At 38.1% G+C, this 21123-nt stretch overlaps 1 protein-coding gene across 3 annotated transcripts in view; it reads left to right on the forward strand.

Annotated features, from left to right (window-relative positions):
- The window catches only part of LOC144195673 (uncharacterized protein KIAA0825-like), a 112399-nt gene that overhangs the window by 28846 nt on the left and 62430 nt on the right, over nt 1–21123 (forward strand). For all 3 annotated transcript variants that reach the window (XM_077715471.1, XM_077715473.1, XM_077715472.1), the window contains 11 exons: nt 571–848; nt 1360–1510; nt 3118–3308; nt 4558–4764; nt 4852–4962; nt 8602–8741; nt 13742–13921; nt 16568–16783; nt 16858–17162; nt 18123–18229; nt 20352–20475. In XM_077715471.1, the coding sequence (XP_077571597.1) occupies nt 571–848; nt 1360–1510; nt 3118–3308; nt 4558–4764; nt 4852–4962; nt 8602–8741; nt 13742–13921; nt 16568–16783; nt 16858–17162; nt 18123–18229; nt 20352–20475 (2010 nt within the window). The remainder of the gene's footprint in view (nt 1–570; nt 849–1359; nt 1511–3117; nt 3309–4557; nt 4765–4851; nt 4963–8601; nt 8742–13741; nt 13922–16567; nt 16784–16857; nt 17163–18122; nt 18230–20351; nt 20476–21123) is intronic.

Here is a 21123-nt window from a genome sequence, read left to right on the forward strand (position 1 = left end):
ACCTCGTTCAAATGAATAATAGCTGATCAATATTTAACACATTTCAAGGTTCAAACCTCAAGTCTTTTTTTTCTTCATGTAAATTATACTCAGTGTTATTTTAATTATAATATTTATCCAGACTGCAATAGTCCAATACATCCATTAAATTAGTTTCAGCCTGTAAGTACAAAGCTAGCATCATAAAACAATAACTTCAAAAAAAAACATTACTAAAACTAGGCATTTTAAGTCGAAGTATCTCTGACAGCAACATTCAGACTACTGTTAATACAGCTGTAGAATTGTTTCACCTTTACCTTCTGATAAAAAATAGCATGACATCAATCATACCCCCACCAAATAAGTTTATTCATGAAAATAAATAAATAACTTGTTCGAAGTAGGAAGGTTGGTGACCTGTTGACTTTTTGATTTCTTAATTTCAGTGTTGTCCGTGGTGACTTTAAGGTTACTGTCTGCTCAATTTAAAAACAGCTACTTTTTAAAGCAACTTTGGTTCATCAGCCACTGTCAATGAATTAAATGAATATACTGTATTTCATTTTTATTTTCTTATCCTTCTCTCAGTTTTGTGTTTCAGTGGTTAATGAGCTCGATGCCTTACTACCCTTGGCTGCTGCCTGCAGGGACGGTTCTCTCCTGGATGTTCGCTCAAGCTTTGTGGAGTCATGTAGCCAGGCAGTGTTAGCTATGTTAGTCCGTATAGAGCAGAGAGCTCTAGAAGTACCATCTTCTTTACCACTGAGGGACCTGCCTGCTCTGTTGGCCACTTGTATATACATCTTTCAGCGACTGGAGCACTACCATGCACTGCTGAATGACTCTACCTCCAACTTAACCAAAGTGTAAGTAAGGGATAAATATCTCATTTAGCTAAAAATAAAGGTAAATGATGTGTTGTTTTGTTGTCTAAATCACTCACATCCTAATAAAGTTAGAAAAAAAGATCAGGGGTGTAGAGTTTTTGGGAAATCAATGAAAATGAATGACAATTGGTAATGACACCCATATTGTGTCTACATCTGTAGAGTTCAAAATATCACCTTGGGATTTCACACATACTGGTTGCCCTTCTGTCTTTTTTCCACCTCTGACCCTGTGAACCCGCCACCTACACTTGGCTTGTACTCTTTTTTTTTTTTTTTACCCATAAGGTACATCTCTCCTCACCCATCATTCTCTCCAGTTTCCTAGCTTCCTACATCCATCTTAAACTCTCACCTTATTCTGGAAAGTTTTAAGGCAAGCAGATTCAAAGGCGACAATATTTCAACTTGATTTTTTACAATGAATCACATATCTTTTCACAATAGATCCTGTGAAGCAGTTTAAAGAAGTGATTTACCCTCTTTTTAGGCACCTTAGTCTGCTACCTGTACAGAAGTACCAGCAAACCGTTGAAGCCTTGAAAGAACAACTTATCAGCTATTGTATCCAGGTTTGCTACACCTGTGTGCTTCAAGATGCAGAGAGCCACCACTGGGCTGACCTTAAACCCTTTTATGAGGTAAACAATAAGAAAATACTTGAAAAATGATTTCGATGAGCTTCATGGGTTGATGTTTTCGTACCACAGTGGGGAAAATAAGTCATCAGACCTTGAAGTCTCATGCAAACTAACCCCTAACCAATTTTGTATGAGATCCGATGTACATTTTAAAAATAAAAATTAATTTGCAAAAACATTTGCAAAGGATAGGATCCAAGGCGTTTGATTTCTCTGCCTAGTTCGGTTTAGAGAAGCAAGATAACATGGGTTGCATTCTCACAAGCAAACATTGCTCACAATCGCTCAATAATACAAATGACTTTACTTTAACAATGAAAGTATACAATCTCAAAGTTTGAGTAGCTACATAATATGCTACTCAAACTTGATAAATACATTAATCAAAAAAACATTACCTAACTTGATAAAAATGTGGAATATATCTGATTAAAATTTTAAGTAGCATAATGTTTTTTACAACATATAGACATTTGGATTATAGCGAAACTCCCGACTCAAAAATTGTCAGTGTGGAAGCTTCTGTTTTTGATGTTAAAAGTACACTCTCATGTACATTGCCATGTGACTCCGATTCTGTTGCATATTAGGAAACCCTCTTGAGCTTTCCTGCACCTTCTTTTCATTTTGCCGTTCATTCCCGCGTCCTCTTTCGGAGTTCAGATTCTACTATGAACTTCCTGAGAACATCTGTGGCTTCCATGCAACCCCAGGGGCCCCAGGGGATTCAGCTGTCTGAAGTCTGCAGTCTATAGAGGGACTGTCTGGAAAATAGCAAAAAGAAGGCCCATGTGACTCTTTTACCTTCATGCCCTTAAACCAATCCAAACCTCCCGTCTTTCCTTCTATGCGCTGATTTTGCTTTGTTCCCACCTGCTTTTGTGGGTCAACAGTGTCGAGTAGGCCTGCTGTGTGCAGGTGTGCGCTTTTATTCATGCACGCCTGTGTGCATGTGTGCTCCCGGAGAGCCACGTCTTACAATGTATGATGCTTTTGATGTGCGTATTTCTCAAGTGAGCAGATAAATGCATCAAATTTCTCTCTCCGTGCCTTGGCAACATTTTCCAATATGCTTTAAACACTCTTTCCATTGTCCGAGACAAAGTTATTGACATGGAAATGAATGATTGGCCGGCAAGTTTTTCATTTGGTAGATTAAAAGCATATGTGTTATGGAGGAAGAAAAGATAAATGAAACCAGAATGTGAGATTTCATAAGAGAAGGGTTTTTCAACTTGTAAATCACAGGTGCCAGATCTGGCCCGCAATGTCATTCTGTGTCTCCAACGTACGTAACTCATATGAAGTGACAGCAATTTTCTTAAATTCATTTTAAAACACATTCATGTAAATAATGGACCACAAAAACTGGAGAATATTTACTGTTAATTTAAAATGAAAATTAACTAAACATTTTATTTGTTAAAATAAAATAGTGTGCACTTTTTTCTGCATGTAGGTGCCATCACCACTAAGATATCTTCTTCTCTCTCTATATTCTCATCCTTTCCCACATGTTCATGTGTCTGTTTTCATCGCATTTTTAATGTCATGCTTCACTTTCAATGCCCACATCACTATATATAATCATTCTTTTTCTCAAACAGGGTGAACGCAGTTCTTTCTCGGTGCAGATGTGGTTCTACTTCCTATGTGGTCTTCGCAGTGACCTGTGGGATGTTCTCCCGCCACAGTTGGCCAAAGAGTTGCTGGGGCAGGTGTTGTCAGAGACTTTACAGGTCTTAGTTCAACGATACGCCAGGGCCCAGCCCTCGTATAAAAGACACATGCAGATAAGGTATTAACTATCTTAGAGGGTAAGTGACTAATTTGGGTAATTAAAAACTATTTTTAAAAAATAAACCCCTCTGATCCGTCATAGAGATCTGGTGCCCACATATTTGGCCCTCAAATTTGAACAAAAAAAAATTGAAATGCTTATGGCTCCCAGGGACACTTAAGTTGTATTATTTTAAAAAAATGTTATAGTATCATCTTTTAGCCATTGACAACATTACACATTTACTAGCAGGGCTGGTAGCAATGGGCGGCCCGGTGCAGCAAGTGTTTAGCGCATAGGCCTCACAGCTCTGGGGTCCGGGGTAAAATCCAGGTCATGTCCTACCTGTGGAGAGTTTGCATGTGCTCCCTGCGTGGATTTTCTCCGGCTACTCCGGTTTCCTCCCACATACCAAAAACATGCATGGTAGGCTGATTGGACACTTTAAATTGCCCCTAAGTACGGGTGTGATTGTGTGTGATTGTCCGTCTCCTTGTGCCCTGCGATCGGCTGGCCACTGATTCAGGGTGTCCCCTGCCCCTGGCCCCTGAGATAGGCTCCAGCGGTTAAGAAAATGAGATAAGATGAAGCTAACCGTAACTATTCACTGTCAGCATCTCCCAGTCAACTTGGATTGGACAACTAATTTGAATTCTTTAAAAAAGCTTTAAAGTATATTGTTGTAATAAGTGATATCTGTGGACAGACTTCCCCTGGTTTTGTGCTATAGAGGTTTGGGTTTTTTAAATGGTGGTGAGAGCAGGCCATTTGGGCATGCTTTGACAAGAGCCTAATGTTCCAATGTCTATTTGACAGCCATGGGAAAGGGAATGATATGCTTACACAAATTGCAAGGCTTAAGCTGTCAAAGAATGATACCTGATACCAAAAATATGTACATAGTGACTTTTTAGACACTGTGTATTTTAAGACATACTCCTTTGTAAGCATATCTGTTGGCTGTTCTTATTTTCCACATACATTTTCATCCAAAATGGAAGGGCCACATCAGTGTCTTTGTGTGAGCGGATACACCGGAGGTAAACTGAAAGAACCCAGAGAGCTTCACATTCAAAGGCATATAAATGCAGACATTGAATGAAGCACTATAGTCTCTTCCAAAATGCAAAGTTCCTTCTTACTCTATTTCATAACACTATAAATCAAACAAAAAATGTCTCATTTATTTTGTAACTTTTTCAAATTTTCTTTTATTCGGTGTTTATACATTGATCATATTTTACCATTTCCTTTCCATCTGTACAAGATACGACATCACAGCCGTGCTGCTGTTTGTGGAACATCTGATGTGGAGTGTGTGCGATAGTCCCGAAGCCTTAATCCGGGGCGACCTGTCTTCGAGAATCACAATAATTGCGGGCGGTGCTGATTGGCCCTACCAAATTCATGGCTTATGTGAACAACTTCTGACAGTCCTTGTCATTGCCACAACACCGCTTCCTTTATTACATAGGTGAGTGTGTTGCAAATTGTTACATTTTGATGTGGCATTGCTCAAAATGATGTGCCAAATGTTATCCAGTATCCAATATCTTTCCAGGATTTTTATAGATGGCCATGCACATGAGACCACACCAGAGCAGTTGGAAGGGCCTGTGATCCACTGGCTAAATGCTCTAAAACCAGAGGTTTTCACAGAACAAGCCATACAGTATGTATTGAATGTAACACATACATCTAACGTGTCAAAAAACATAGACACACACACGCATACATTTCAGCAGTGAGTACATATTCATATAGTACATTTCTAATTACATCTAGTTGAATGCTCTAAAAATGGTATGTTTGCCACAGGTAATCGACTAAATTATTCTCACTTAAGACAACTTTTCGATAGTTAATTAGTCATATAGAGAGACAGTTGGATGCTTAAAATAGCCCTTACATTTTCAGCCATTTAATAGGTATACTCCTTTATTAATTAGTATTTTAAATTAATAAAACAAAAAAAACAAATGTTCTATTTTCTATTCATTACATTGATCGACAACAACAATAATAGTTCACTGCATAGTTTTTGGTTTTGGTTTCAATGCATATTTACAGATAAAATTGTTATCCCAGAGATGTCAGGAAATAGTAACTAGTCATTTGCTTATGACTGAGTTGGTCAAATTATCAAAAAATAATCAGTGATTAATCGACTGTCAGAACATTGTAGAAGCTATTGTAAAAAAGACACTGATTTAGTTCATGTTAATGCTTTAGAAGAGCATAAACTCTGCTTCATATGTGCCTGTGTGATTTCACGTACATGCACGCATGTCTACTTATGTGACCTCCAATATGTAGTCAATCACTCACCCCATCACCCTTGACTCCCCCCTCCTTCTCTGTAATCTTTCTCCCAGCCAGAGTTGATGTGGCTGCGTGCTGATGGCACACAAATCAAACTAACCCCCACTCTTGTGCTTCAATGTACTGGCGAGTGGGAATTAGTTTATTTTTATGACCTTTTTATTTCTTTGCATACGCCCCCTTGCTTTGTGTGCAATGGTGCATTTGGGGGTGGATGGGGATCGGGGGATAGTCAAGTTTCTCCTTAGCTCCTAAAATAAAAACACATTGTACTGTTTATTAAATTAAATGGCAGATAGTGTATAAAAAAGCTTGTAGAATATAAAGTAAAAGTACAGTACACCCTGTATCAGGATATGAGTTCAACTTGATTCATGAACAAGCCCTTATATAGTTACTGGTTTTCATGGATCTTGATGGCTTTTCACTGTACTTGATAGCCATAGTCATTCAGGCCATATGAACTGAGAAGGCTGGCAGTGATCGGATGGGGTGATCTCTTACTTAAAATGAATTTTATTTTATATATATATATATATATATATATATATATATATATATATATATATATATATATATATATATATATATATATATATATATATATATATATATATATATATATATATATATATATATATATATATATATATATATATATATATATATATATATATATATATATATATATATATATATATATATATATATATATATATATATATATATATATATATATATATATATATATATATATATATATATATATATATATATATATATATATATATATATATATATATATATATATATATATATATATTTATTTATTTTATTGTCAGGATAGGCAAATAAAAACTAAAATTTGCAGTAAATTGTATTTTTATATAATGCATTCTTATTTACAGAAGAAACACTTTGACACCATGAATTGGTTGCCAGCCATTTGCAGGTCATAAGGACAACCATTCACGCTCACAGTCATACCTGGGGGGAAATGAGTGTGGTCAACCACCCTACCATGCATGTATTTGGGATGTGGAAACCCGAGTTGGAGAAAACAAACTCGACACAGCAAGGTCGGAATCCAGAGGGGATTGAATCATTGATCTTAGAACTGTGAGGCGAAATAACCAGTCTTCTGTCATGAATAGATAAATAAACAGACAGATAGATAAACAAATAAATCAATTAAAAATACATATGAGTAAAATGTAATTAATTAAAGCAATATATACTGTTCCCCCAGAAAAATATTCATAATTAATTAACCCATTTTAATTAAAAATCTAAATAAAATACAGATGCATTAATATACATTTGAAAGAATAAAACATATTTATTCAATGTAAATGTATATAATAAGTACATTTACAAAATCTCAATACATTTTCTTTGGGTTTCCCTCCTTGTTTAATTAAAATAAATAAAAGAGAAGGAAATATTTCCTATGAAGTGGGTAAAAAAAGAGAATTCAAGGTAACCAGTATCTAATCGATTCATGCACTAACAAAAAAAATGAGGTGATAGTTCATCATCATCATTGTTGTCAATTGGTCAAATGATCTTGGTGTCTCTAGTTGGCAGATAAAGTGGCCTTCCAAAGGAACCTATATCTCTATGTGGACCACAACAACGGCTTTGTAGGTTAAAAATACATTGATATTTAGGTTTATCCTGCAACCCTAGTGAGGATAAGCCTTTCGGAAAATGAATTAATGTTGTTTTGGTCATTTTAAGATTGGCATACAGTTCTCATGTCTCTTCCTTTCTTTTGGATGCATGTATGTATGTATGTAGCTGGTAGAGAACTACACCAACGCTGCCTAGATTTATCAGTGCAGTTAAAAGAGGATTTCTTCTGGATTTGCAGCCGTTCTGACATCATAAATTGTTCTGTCAGATGGAGCCATAGTTTGCCTCAGTCAAGCAGCGGGGTGCACCCCGCCGAAGCTTTTCTGCTCAAATAGAATGGTTAATTTCTGTGTGGACGTCCCCTGTGAAGCCTCCTTGCGCCTAAAAAACACTGTCCATGCCTTCCATTAGATTTTATTGAGATGTATAAAGTAACACGCAGATGCACACACTCAGGCATCAGTGTGCCCTCGTGCACACATCTGACCGCAAGCATACACACTGAATGGTGTACATGTGTACGTTTGCACACACCAAGGATACGGCTCATTACCCACAGCTGGCCGCAGCCTCTTGGTTATACAAAAGATGTAGGAGGGGGGTAGTGCTGTATATTCATGTATTTGGCTGTCTCCCAAATGTTAATTTGCTTTTAGCTAGCCACGATTAGAGCTAATTCCTTCCTGGTGCACATTATATAAATACCGCCGAGAGTGGAGACATTTGTGGACTTGGCTGAGGGACATGTTTACATGCAGTCAATGTTCACGTCATAGGGACAAATATAACTGAGTATTGATGACTTGCATATATGTTTTTAAGCATTACAACGGTGAATTTCTGAGATGCTGGACACTCTTATATTATTTAGACGTGACACCGTGTTTGACGGCAGCCTATTTGTAACATCATTTTTACCCACGCACATTTTTTTTTGAAAACACATTTGCACACTGATAAACTCTAGCAGATGTGCATGTGACAATAGGTCTGCTCCAATTTGATTGGCTACAATTAACAACATTAATAAAATGTCTGCCCAGTCATGTAATAGAAATACTATTTTTTGGGTGTTTTTCTTCACCATATCATTATATCAGAAAAAAATGAAATTCTGTGCCTTGTTTTTCAGAAACTTTACGTTTTCCATTTTTACATTTCTGCTATTGATTTTATTTTGAGAGTAATTGGCATTAGGTATTATATATTCTAGTATTTAGTTTCTTTCATTCTACTATTCACCTCATGTTTGATTTCTATGTCTCTTCCGCAATTTTGATGCAATCTCCTTTTTTGATGCATCTCACCTGACACTGCAGAACTGTCAACTTTTTTTCCATGTCTCTGCTTTCAGAAATGGCCTTATGGGCCAGGAGGCCTCAGCATGTCAGCTCAGGCTGTTGACCTCTGACCCAGGAAGCAATCCCAGGTTGCTACTGCGAATGCTGCTTCATAGGGACTGTCACCTGCCACGTATGCTCCTTGAAAACTCTTGTAAGTCATGTATAGTCTTATATAAAAATCCACTCATCATTGATGGCGTTAGACGTCCAAACTATTTCAACTTGGAGGGCTGACAGTGATTATTTGCTGCCAGCCATTCCTAGTCAAAATAGATTAATCTAGCATGCTGTCAATGTCGGTGAAACATAATCATTTAAAGCCAGTTTTGCATGGTAGACGTGCTCCCTCACATTTTATTATGTCACCATTATTACCATCTTTGCCATCATCCTCATCATCATCATCATCTTCACCTTGGTCATCAGCATCACTAAATCAATAGAGTGTAGTAATAAACACTCAACAGACTGAGGCAGAGCACATATGCTGACCTTTAAAGATTTTGCATTTCTCCTCTCCTCCGTACTGGCAACAGTCTAACCTTTAAAGACTGTTGTGCAATCGTGCATTAATTCACATTATGGTGACCTCATTAATAACAACGCTCACAGTGCCATTTTCTTAGCCGACCTGAAATTCTGGCTCCGAATCACTAGGATGCCTCAGCTCCGAGTCATAGATTAAGAAGGGAAGCACTGACTCTTGCGTGTTAGTGCAGTGATGGCCTAATTAAGCGAGAAGTCATAAGACAGAGGTTTGAATGAAGCCCCACTCTCGTACATGCTTTATGTGGGTACAAATAGAGGACAATTGAAAGAAAAAACGCAACATAGGGTGTCCTGTTGAAGTGTTAGGTCACCACACGATGACATGTTCTTTTATCGTCTGCCTTGACTTGGTATTATTAAAGAAAAAAAAGTGAATAGTTGGCTTTCAGGTTGCATGTTCTTTCCAGGCTTAGGTTGATTTTCCTCCCACACCCCAAAAACATGCAGGCTAGGCTGATTTAACACTTTAAATTGCTCCTAGGTAAAAGCATGAGCATGAATGATAGTCAATCACCAAGTGCCCTGCAATTGGCCACTTCAGGATGTCCCCCACCTGGAGCCCGCAGGCAGTTCCGATAGGGTCCCACATCCTCCACGACCCTTGTGAGGATAAGCGGTTTGAAAAATGAATGAATGGATGAAAAAGTTTAACTCTGTAACTTACAATTTTGAGGTAAATTTTTATTTGATACCATTGCTTTTTCATGCCCTTTCTGTTTTACTGGCCGCTCAACCCGGAGATGGACAACCATTTATCTTCACAATCGTAACTCGGGCGATTTCAATTTTTCAACAAGCCAGCCTGTATGATTTTGGGTTTTGTAAGGAAACCAAAGTACCCAGAGCAAACCCACACACACCCTGGGTAAACATGCAAACTCCAAACCGTGAGGACTGGCCTGGGATCAAACCCTTGAACTGTGAAGCCGACTCGCTAACCACTCTGCCGCCAGGCCTGCCCAAATTAATTAGTTCACAAGATATTTTTAATTAATTATTCATGTTATAAACTTTTTAAAACATGTATGGGGTGTTGACATAAGAGTAACTTCCACTGCAACTAAACAAAAATGGAATGACAGTGGGGGTAATTTTTTGCGCCATAATCAGAGAAACTGGTCCTTTCTCAATCCTGTTTTCATGGACCGTCACGGTCACATCACTAAAACACTTTCTCCTTGAGGACCAATTACCAGACAGGCAGAGAACATGATAGTAGCATAACCCACATAATAGACTAATTATAGGTCAGCTTGGTTCACTACTTAAAGCATGTTAGATGTGTGATTGTGCAAAAGAGAGAAAACATGAATGACATCAGAGAGGAAATCATTTCTCATTTGGATTTTATGTGATGTTGCTTCAAACTGAATATACATAATATACACTGGAACTCAAATTTAGCATGTTTTTACCCTAAAGAAAGGATCTTGTTCTCTGCCATTGGCTGTGATAGAAGTCACATCAAATTTGTCTTGGAGGGGCTGGGAGTGATGAATGGCAGTTAAGGACTCAATTTATACTGAGCAATCTAGAATCTAAAACAAACATCCCAAACTATTTTTTGTCACGGGCCACTCATTCTATACTGCATTCTGCATTTGTATTTATTTTATTTATATTTGTAATTAAAAGCAAACAAAAAATATGAAAATACTAAAGATTCATTTTTTTGTCTTAGCCTCATGTCTGACACCTAAGTAATATCAAACTAATTAAAAAAAAAAACACTAAGTACATTACTCCGTCTTCTAACTACATTGGTTTGGGTTTTTTGTGAAATCCTACTAAATTATCATGAGACTTTTGACTGCAGTGTTTGACACACTATTCAAATATCTGTCATCTCTGACAGACCACTGGATATCAGGCACCTCTGGAGCGATGAGCCTCTTCTCAGCCACCCCTGTCAATTTAACATGCACAATATCTGTGAGGCATATAGACATCTATAGGAGTCTTACACGCACACCTCTGTCAGCCCCATGCTTAGACAGCTGCCCCCACAAGGACACCCTGTCAAAACCTCTTCCCTTTCACTTCCCATCTCCACATCCCGCAGGCAGGGAGTTTTGAAATATATATATTTTTTTTAAACACTCACAACCATCGAACACAGATGTGAGCTTTTTCCTCCTTTTCTTGTAATTCACAATGCTGTTTGTTCGCCCCTTCTGTTAACACGTGTCAGAATAAGCCTTGACATTCTCCAATATATTTTTTTCCTACCGACGAGAAAAAATGATATCTGAACGCTATTTTCTTAGAGACATAAGATGAGTTTTTTGTTATTTTTTAAGCATTTCTTCTTTGAAAAGTCATTTTTGTCTCTGTAAAATCGTTAAATGGGTGGTTCCAATTATTTGGGATCAACATGTGACCTATAGAGTAAAATGGGAAAATAGTTAAATAGGTTGGTAGCTCTTCGATCATCAAATAGTGTTGTGTCTTGACCTTGTACCTACAACGCCATGTACTCGTTTTCTGTTCTGGGGGATGTTAAGATAAACTGAGACAACATACATAAAATACTATATCAGCAGATGCTTTATTGCAAGAAGCACACCATTCGACATCTGACTCTCCAGTATGTACTATATATATTTTTGCAGGAGGCAAAAGTGTGCGTTTCAACTTAGAAGGAACTTCCAAATATGAAGTTGTTTTCTATGGCTAGCTAGTCTTTACAATTAGACTTATCACGCAGGGGCTTGAGAATAATGGTAGAATCATTCTCATGGTACCAGGCCCCCAGGGCAGAGCTACACTCCTTATCTCAAATCCTAGACAACCAGAGCTAACAAGAAATAATTATGATTCCTGAGATTTAATGTGGAATTTGCAGAACAAAGGGGCACGTATTGAAAACCAAATACAAGGATTAAGTATAGAAAGTAAAATGTGTCATGGAATTATGTTTATGAATTTACCTCTACAAAATATACAAAGTGAACTGAAAGTTAGTCATAACATTTATGTGCTGGTTGTAAGGGGCTTTATGTGGAGTTCCTTTTATATTATTTCATTTTTGCATTTCAAACTGATTAAAAAATACAGCTATTCCTTTGTCAACAAATCTGTAAAGTGATGATTGCCTGGTAAGTTCTTGTCATAGCTTTCCTTATTTCACTTTAAGGACGGAAAATTGTAAAGTCATAGATACCTCACTGGATTCTTTGCATGAATTTCAATTGAAATTTGAAATTTACAGTTTTCCTATACATCAGTAACCTTAAATTAAAAAAAAGTAATTACTGAAACCATTTAAATATGTACATACACAAGGACAAAATTCGACTCAATCATACTCTGTGAACACGACAAATATTTCATTTCTATGTCATTGATTTACGATGTGTTGTCAGACGTGGTTAAAAGTCATTTTCAGATTATAATTTCCTTTCCCTTTCAGGCATAAGATTGCAGTATATAAATGGATGAACTACCATCATTATTTTCTTATTCTATTAATTTCAGATTCTTTAAATTTATCAACGGAAACAATACAATGACAGAATTGATAATTAAAAGTAATACACACCTGAGTCTTTTTTTTAATAAACTGCAAATTATGGGATCAAGGAGTATTCTTTTTTTTTTTTTTCCCCAAAAAATGGGGTGTCGGCAGAGTAGAGCGGATGGGTTGCTGCATGCATAGGGGTAACTCAACAACCCAGTTTCTACCACAACAGTTAATCTCAAAGATAGTAAAGGACAAAGTAAAACTTTTACTATGTGAAAATAAAAATAACAACACAACATGGTTATTTTTAAATGTTTAATCATCTATGCTGAATTTTCTTTCTCCAAAATTTGTGATTCTGATATAAATTATGTTTATAATTTTTACAAGACGGTATTATTTTGCCTGACCCTACTTGATTTGGATTTCTGTTGGACCGGTATAGTACTGTTCCTTGCGCGATGGGTTTTTCCAGGATTGATACTGATTATTAGTAGTTAGAGTAGGCTGATAATCAATTATTGGAGCCAATATTTATTTAGACTAAAGTTGCTCTCAACTTTATTAAATCACAATAGTGTATGGAAATATTGATAATATAGAAAATAGCCTGCAGAAAAACAAAACCTAAATACAAAAAAAATAATGGAAATACGTACAAAAGCTCATCCTTCCAAGTTTCATATACTAATGGAAGTAAAAAAAAATGTTGCTACATGCAGGCATATCTTTATCTGACCTCAGATTGTTATGTTCATCTTGTTTTTTCCAAATTGCATTTTCCTCCTTAATACTATACAGTATAATATTGCAGTGGTTATTTTGCCTGTGGATAACTTGCTATTAATTCACACTCGGTAATGGTGTCATTGTGAGTCTGAATGGTTATCCGTCACTATTTGTCTCCTGCGATTGCCTTGCAACCAGTCTAGGGTGTTGCCCGCTATTCACCTGAGGTCAGCATGTATGGGCTCTAAGACCTCATGACTCTGAGAAGGAGAAGCAGTGTTGAAAATGAATAATAAACACATTCTTGTGAAACTTGTGTTGTAACTTGATTTCCTTGTAATTGAAATGACTTTTTTTAGCGTTTCTGTTTACCCTCCCAATCTTATCCCCTTTCATTTTTATTGTTTCAGATTTTTGCCAGGAAAACCATGTCAACACATCTGCACTACATCGTAAGGCAGGAGATGCCTTCATCGTTGCACTTTTCAACATTTTTGCCTGCCTGAATGACATCCCTGATGCCTTAACTCGGCTCCTTGAGCCATACTTGGAGAGTGTGCATGTATGGGAACACCTCTACACATTGGCAGGTAAAGCAGCTGCAAGCCAATTGATTCGAATGGATGGCATTATTTCAGAAGGTCTTGTCTTTATTATCCCAATGTGACAAATTCTACATCTCAGTTCTAAAGGCTAATGCTCTCCATAAAAGCTACTTTTATATGTGCCCTGTAAAAGATGACTCTGACAAACTTGACCATATCCTTAAACAGGAATGTCAAAATGATTTTAGTTATGAGCTACCTAGTAGTTCTGGTTTTCTTCGGAAGAACATTGTTTGCCAACTGGGGCTGCCACGGTGGATCAACTAATTATTAACAAAGGAATTGACAAATATTTTGCTAGTTGATGAAGTAGAGACATTGTTGACCTTAATGTTGACATTAGTGTCCTGCTCGGTTTTCTGGTCCGGAAAACACCATTCTCAAGGCTTTCAGAATGGGAAACAACTTGTGTTTGCAAAAGCAAGTTTATCACTTTGCTTATGTTCTAATATTTCTGAGAGTTTGTCCTTCCACGGCTCCATTTTCAATGGTTCTAAATATGCAGCGGGGAATTAGAGTGTCCAATCAGCCTACCATGCATGTCTTTGGAATGTGGGAGGAAACCGGAGTACCCTGAGAAAACCCACGCAGGCCCAGGGAGAACATGCAAACTCCATACAGATGGATTAAAATGTGAGATTGATCACATTTCGCTACCATTGATGGTAATAGACAACCAATTCATTTTGACTGGAAGGGCGACGGTCGATTATTTGGTGCTAACTGCTCCTTGTTGAAATGGATCAGACGTCTATCGCCGTCAAAGGAAACCAATGATATAAATTCACATTGGCAGATTTGTCTATTGCCACAGTCATGTTACAGGTCAGTCACATAGTTCTTACTTATATCACTCACTGTAGCTGCAAGTGGTTTCCAATCAATACGCGAGTCGATCCGAGAGGCAGCTTTGCAAAATGTGAAAATCAAGTGACTTTGAAAAATAGACCTAGGTCTCACCTGCCTTGGAGCGGTGCCTCGTCAAACAGCTATATCATTTTGTGTTCCGCTCCAGTCTTTTTCTGTAGGTCTGAGGTCGCACATTTGTTAGACGTCCCATAAGATTTCACAGCACTTCCAATACTGCCGGCATACTTTATCTGTCCCATAGCCTTTGCTTCTATGGCGGCTGCTATGGGAAATTTATGGCTGCCATACAACTTCACGCGCACAGTAGGTTCGCGGCTATCAATATGAGCCGGATATGAAAGGGCAGAGCATTGGAAGACGTACTGTACGGCACCTTGAGAGGGTACTAGGACTTTCACTGTCGGGACACTGAAATTGATTGAAAACATCTGAATGTGAGCGGTTATTACTTGCTTTATTACAGACGGTTTAGCTGAATATATCAGCAATCTAATCCCTACATTTGGCATTTATGTCCAAAGTAAAGTTGTGATATAATAATGAAGTGGACTCTCCCAATGGACTCACAATACTTGTCATAATGCCAATGCTGTGTGAAACCATGTGGGAAGTAAGCCCTGAGGTCAAATTTTTTCGATGTTAAATTTCAAGAGAGTAAATGCATGTATATAGTACATGCATATGCATGTATATAGTACTTTTTTTTGCAATCATAATTTCAACAAATCTTTAGTGTAACCCTTCAATCCAGCTTCGTAGGAAGTTATTTTTCAAATCAGTTCAAAATGAAATTATAGTCAAATTTGGTCTACTTGTAATTAAGACGCACTTTTTGTTTAATGGTGAGGTCCTTGAAGGCTGTATCTGTTTCCATTGGATTTTTTTGCAAAATAAAAGCTATTCATACTTAAAACATTCCAACAAATTCTAATTGTGATTCATGTGTTTCTATTCAAGGCTATTTTCCCTTGTTGGTTTGTTGTCATTACAACTGTCTCCCGTAGAATGGTACAGGGTGAGATTGCAGCAGTCCTGCTTTTGGTCTCAATAGTAGACTGTTTGAGAAAACTCTTCATCCTGCCTTGGCTATGCGGACTTGGAAGGTCCCGACTGTAGGCAGTGTATCGGCGGTGGGACAGGCGTAAGGATTTGGGGCTCTATGGCCTCCTCCTGTTGGACTGGTGGAGCTTCTAATCCCTGGGCCTAGTGTCGAGGGTGTTGGTTGTTACCTCCTCCCAGGATCTCCTCCTTTTGAGCCAGAGGGGCCTTCTCTACCTAACGGATTGGTCACAACCAGCCATGGTTAGGTGATTCACTACCGGTTGAACTACTAAAGAGTTTTTAGTAAACACAAAGATAGTATTTATGATTAACAACCCAACTGTCAGTAGCACAATCTTAAAATTTATTCAACAATGTGAAGTATTCAGATTCAGAAAAAAAATTGAATCAGTGTCTAAATCATAAGAATATACAGATAAACCGCAGGAGACAAAGCCTGTAAAGCCATGCAGTGGCTTACAAAGGTAAATTTATGGTAGCTAACATAAAGCAAAATCCAGCTAACGTGCCATATTGCCTGTTCGCTTGGCTCAACAATGACTGCAATTGACGATAAGTGTCAAATCCATAGGCATTGAGAGAAGCTGTCAAACATCGGAACCTTTTTTTAGCAGTAAATGGCACTAAATCGCTGCCACCCCTTCTATTACAAATGGTAGCCTAAGAGTTAAATAAACCTAAATGTCTTGCTTTCCCCAGAAACAACAGAGGAAGTGCCCATTGTGGTGGAGCTTATTCGAGTAATTGTCACCAAGTCGACTAACACCATCGTGACACACCTGGTTACTATGGTAACTGACTGGCAAGCCTCAGAAGGAACAAGATGTGTTCCAGAAAGTATCCTGACTAAAGTGCCCAAAAGCTGGAACTACACCCCAGTGGAAGCTGAAGCAAGCTCGACTGCTTCTTATAACAGTAAGCAGCAAATGATACCACTGGTTTTCAAGTGATTACTAATTAAATATCACATGTATACATTCCCCCCACAGCTGTGATATCACTCGCTATTCAAGCAGTGTCCTTCATTTTCACTCATCTGCCGCTGGCTGTAGCGTCCTTGCCCCTTTCCATCCGTTATCTTTTCCAAGTGGCTGAGAAGCACCTTTCACAGCACGACCGACAACTGCGCTCCATGGGCTTGTTGCTCTGGTCCCTCTTCAATTGCCTTATCCACAGTCTCAGGCACCCGTGCGCACTTGAAGAAATCAGTGGGCTGGCCTTGAACTGTCAGGCCAAGGACCGCCTGGTCCTGTTGGCTGAATGTCTACAGGCTTCAATTGGGATTAAACAGAAGGTAAAGGTGTGAATAATAGATTTATAATGAGATTCTTCTTCACAGAAGTGGGTAATATATCATTGCTTTATACTTAATGATCGTTGTTCAGGGCTAGTTAATTCTAAAGGGAATGGTAGTCTCTGTGATGGGTGTTCCTAATGGTTATTCAATTTACGATACTGTATTTTGCTAACTTCTTTGAGAGTTTGCTTGGTGATTAGGGACACATTGACACAAACATACGTTAACCTCACTGGTTGCCATTGACGGCAGTAGAAATCAAGTCATGTTTATTAGCCATGTATAGCCCTAAATTATCAGTGCTTAAAAAAATGATAAATAATGTATTGAGTACTATATATTGTATTAAAAATAAATATTAACTGCACTAGAGTAACAATAATAACACTACACCATAAATTAGAATAAAAAAATATATTTTTTTTTTATTACGAAAATAAAAAAAGACAACACCTAATCTAAACCTTACCCTAGGAAAAGTAATGATAAATAAACAGGAGGAAAAATTATAAGCCCTGAGAAACAAACAATAATAGCAGTGTTTCCCCATCCAGGCCACATGGGATAGGTCACACGGGGGAAAAAAAAACATAACAAAATCAAATTCTAACATCCTATTTCTAATCCTATCATACTTGGTCACTCTTCAGGAGAACTAACGGTTCATTGAATTGCATGGATAAATGAACAGAAGTATTTTATTGTTATTTTAAGTAGGTATGTCTCCTGATCTACAATAATTGGAAATCACAAAATAACAAAATGCAAACATTTCCAGGTGCCTACTTGTATTTGTTCCCTGCTAGCACCTCCCACTTCTCATAAATTGGACACTGTTCACTTTCAATTCCAGCAAATAAGTTAATTCAATTACCAAAAAGGGTAATACAAAGTAAAATGATTGTGTTAACAACAAAAAACAATGGGTATGTGTTTTTTTCCTCATGAATATTTCAGGGTGTTCCCAAAGCCATTGTACACAATGTGCTGCAAGCTCTTGAGGAAAAAAGACCAAAGTGGATGAACATGCAGCTGCAAAAGGCCCGCAAACTCTGCAAAAACAGGTGAGGGGTCAACATGAGGAATTAACACCTAGGTCAAGGTCAAAGTGGCATTAATGTTCTCTAATGTGAACATGCTCATGCATACAGGATAGTGTCATCCATCACATGGGTGGCAAATGTTGAATATTCACAGAGGGTCATATAATTTGGCATAACGAATGATTTTTCCACTAGACATTATATGTGATGTATTTAAAATAAGATTGCAGTTGAAACCTGGTAGTCAATGAAGGGGGCTGTTTAATGGACATTTTTGACATTGAACCAGTGAAGTTTATAGGGTTCTAATTTAACGGATTGTCTGCCATTCACAGTACTAGACGTCCATTCGCTTCCATCTCTCCTGGTGAAAAGCGATTTGATGTCCGGCTCTGTTAATGGCACTGAAACATTAAACATTCAAAGCAATATTAATTAATGCCCTCTCCAAGAAGAAGAACAACAACAAAAACAAGTTGTTGGGAACTTGAGCCCTTTTTCTGGGCCGTGTAGAAGAATAAAAATAGTAATAATTGAATTTTGGCATCAAACTATTTGGACATCACAATTTGTTAGTAGAGTAGCATAATCCCTCAAATATTGCAGATAATGCAGATGTGACATAATTGCGATAGTTGCTGTGTGTGTGTGTGTGTGTGTGTGTGTGTTTAATTACTCAAAATTGACCCTTACCCTATTAAATAGCAATCTTAGTCTCATCCATGTTCTAGGTTTGAGAAAGAAAACTATCATGTTTCAGTGCTTTTGACATTGATAGATGTTCAAATCATTTGAATCCTGATGGCTGGCAAAGAGTTAATTGATAACTCTTTTTATCCTCTGAGTGTTTTAGAAACATTATTGACATGATACCATTTTCAATAAATTTGAAGTTTAGCCCCTTCAATGGCAGTAAATGTGTTAATGTTGTATGTTTTAAATTAAATTCTTCTGGATCATAATTTGCGTGTGGTAGCAATTGTACTGGAATAGTTGATGGGGAAAAGGAAGAGTTATTATCTATTACCTGTCTGAGACGTTCAGTGAGATCATTACTATTCATTAAAATAACCTTCACAGAGAAGTGACGCCCGCCTTGTAAACAATCACATTGTCCGAAAAAGAGACAGCCTCTGTGTGTGGCAGATGCGAGCTCCACCTCTTTTCAACTTCACTCACATACTCACTCGTAATCGTTTAAAGCTTTTCTTTGCCATCTTAACCAGAGTCCCTTTCTCTAGTCACCCACCTTGTCTTTGCAAAATAATTTGTAGAGTAGAAGATTATTGTTCTCCATCATGGTGACCCTGGCCAAGCTGACGGGATGCATACACAGATGAAGATGAATGCAGTTATTCCTTGGCGGAGGTCTGCGTCTTTCAGGGCACATTGGCCCTAATGACATGATTGATAGGCTGTCCCAAATCCGGAGGGGCTCTCATTAATCACCCCGCTGACTGAATCCAATCATGTGCTTCACCTGCACAGTGATGGACAGGAAAGGATACACCACACAGGTGCTGACACGGATGTGCGGGCGCCGTCCCAGACAACACGACCGCTGGGGATGGCGGGCGAAAGAATGAGGAGGTGTGCGGGCAGGACGGGACGGAGCCCTTCTTACTATGCCACCCTCAATGTCAAGTAGCCAATGACTGGCTGACAGACTGCACCATTCGTGCATCCTTATAATTACAAAGTGGGGACAGAACAATGACAGGAAGTGTATGCCACGGAGAAGGTTTGATGGACGGTACCGGGATATCCATCTGTATAAGAAGGCTAGGAAAATGATGGGGGCATTTGTCAGGGCTGCATGACCATACACGCGTGAGGACCTTGACACACAATTACACACACACATGCAGGACATGCTGAAGAAAAGCACAAATCACTTTTAGTGCGTTGACATCCTTCACTCAAAATTTCTGCCTCATATCAAAAAGGTTGCAAATAAATGCTGTCACCTCGCTAATATTTTTTTGCACTGACCACTGAGGGCGCTAGACGTCTAATCCATTTTGACTATGAGATTCTTGTCGGGAAAGATCAGCTTTCAAAATGTATTGGACATTTACTGCAGACAATGGCAGACAGTGGGTTAAAATACAAAACTGTAAGCTTCCTATTTTTCCCTTCTCAGCATGCTAGGGGCTGCAGCAGAACTGACCGAGCAGAAAATGGGCCTGATGCTGCTGGAGGTCTGCCACAAAGCAGGGGGCAGTGACTACCTGAGGCACATCCATCATATCATCCAAGGCAATGAGGTAGGGAAGCACTTTCCCCCCCAGCATGTTAGGTGGCTGCTGGCTCCAGGCCCTGAGTTTTGGAGAAGGAGCAGGCATCCTTGTGGGTACATGCTGGTCTGTTGTTCGGTTGACCTGAAGGGTGTTTCCCTGCAGGGATTCCATATGTATTACACTAGCCTCCTGTAATGGAAATTAAAGGCTTTCCTCACATTTTAGTTTCCTTTTGATTCTTCATAGTATTCAAATTTAGATCACATTTTTTCTTTCCTCTTGTCAATGTCATTAGATTTAAAAATTATATATATATATATATATATATATTTTTTTTTTTTATTTTTTTTTTTACATTAAAAAAAGACTGAGAAGTGTCAGTTTGGGGTCAAGACATTATTCCCATTCACAAAGCTAGAGGTCCCAGAAATCTTTAAATTGAATGCTGAACACTTTGATGAAACCTTAGTATTTTGTGAAAACTGTCCATTCGCGTCCAAAGACAAGTAAATCAGACAAGCCAAAAAAAGAGTGGTTGATTTTCAATCTAACTATCTTTGTCAAAACTCAAGGGCCTGGAGAACTACAGATTACTCTCTGCACTGATATCACGTCAGTCACAAAACACATTTCAACAAGGCCACACTTTCACACTCATATTCACACTGTCGCTCA

The sequence above is a fragment of the Stigmatopora nigra genome, chromosome 4, assembly GCF_051989575.1.
Source record: "Stigmatopora nigra isolate UIUO_SnigA chromosome 4, RoL_Snig_1.1, whole genome shotgun sequence".
Lineage (NCBI taxonomy): Eukaryota > Metazoa > Chordata > Actinopteri > Syngnathiformes > Syngnathidae > Stigmatopora > Stigmatopora nigra.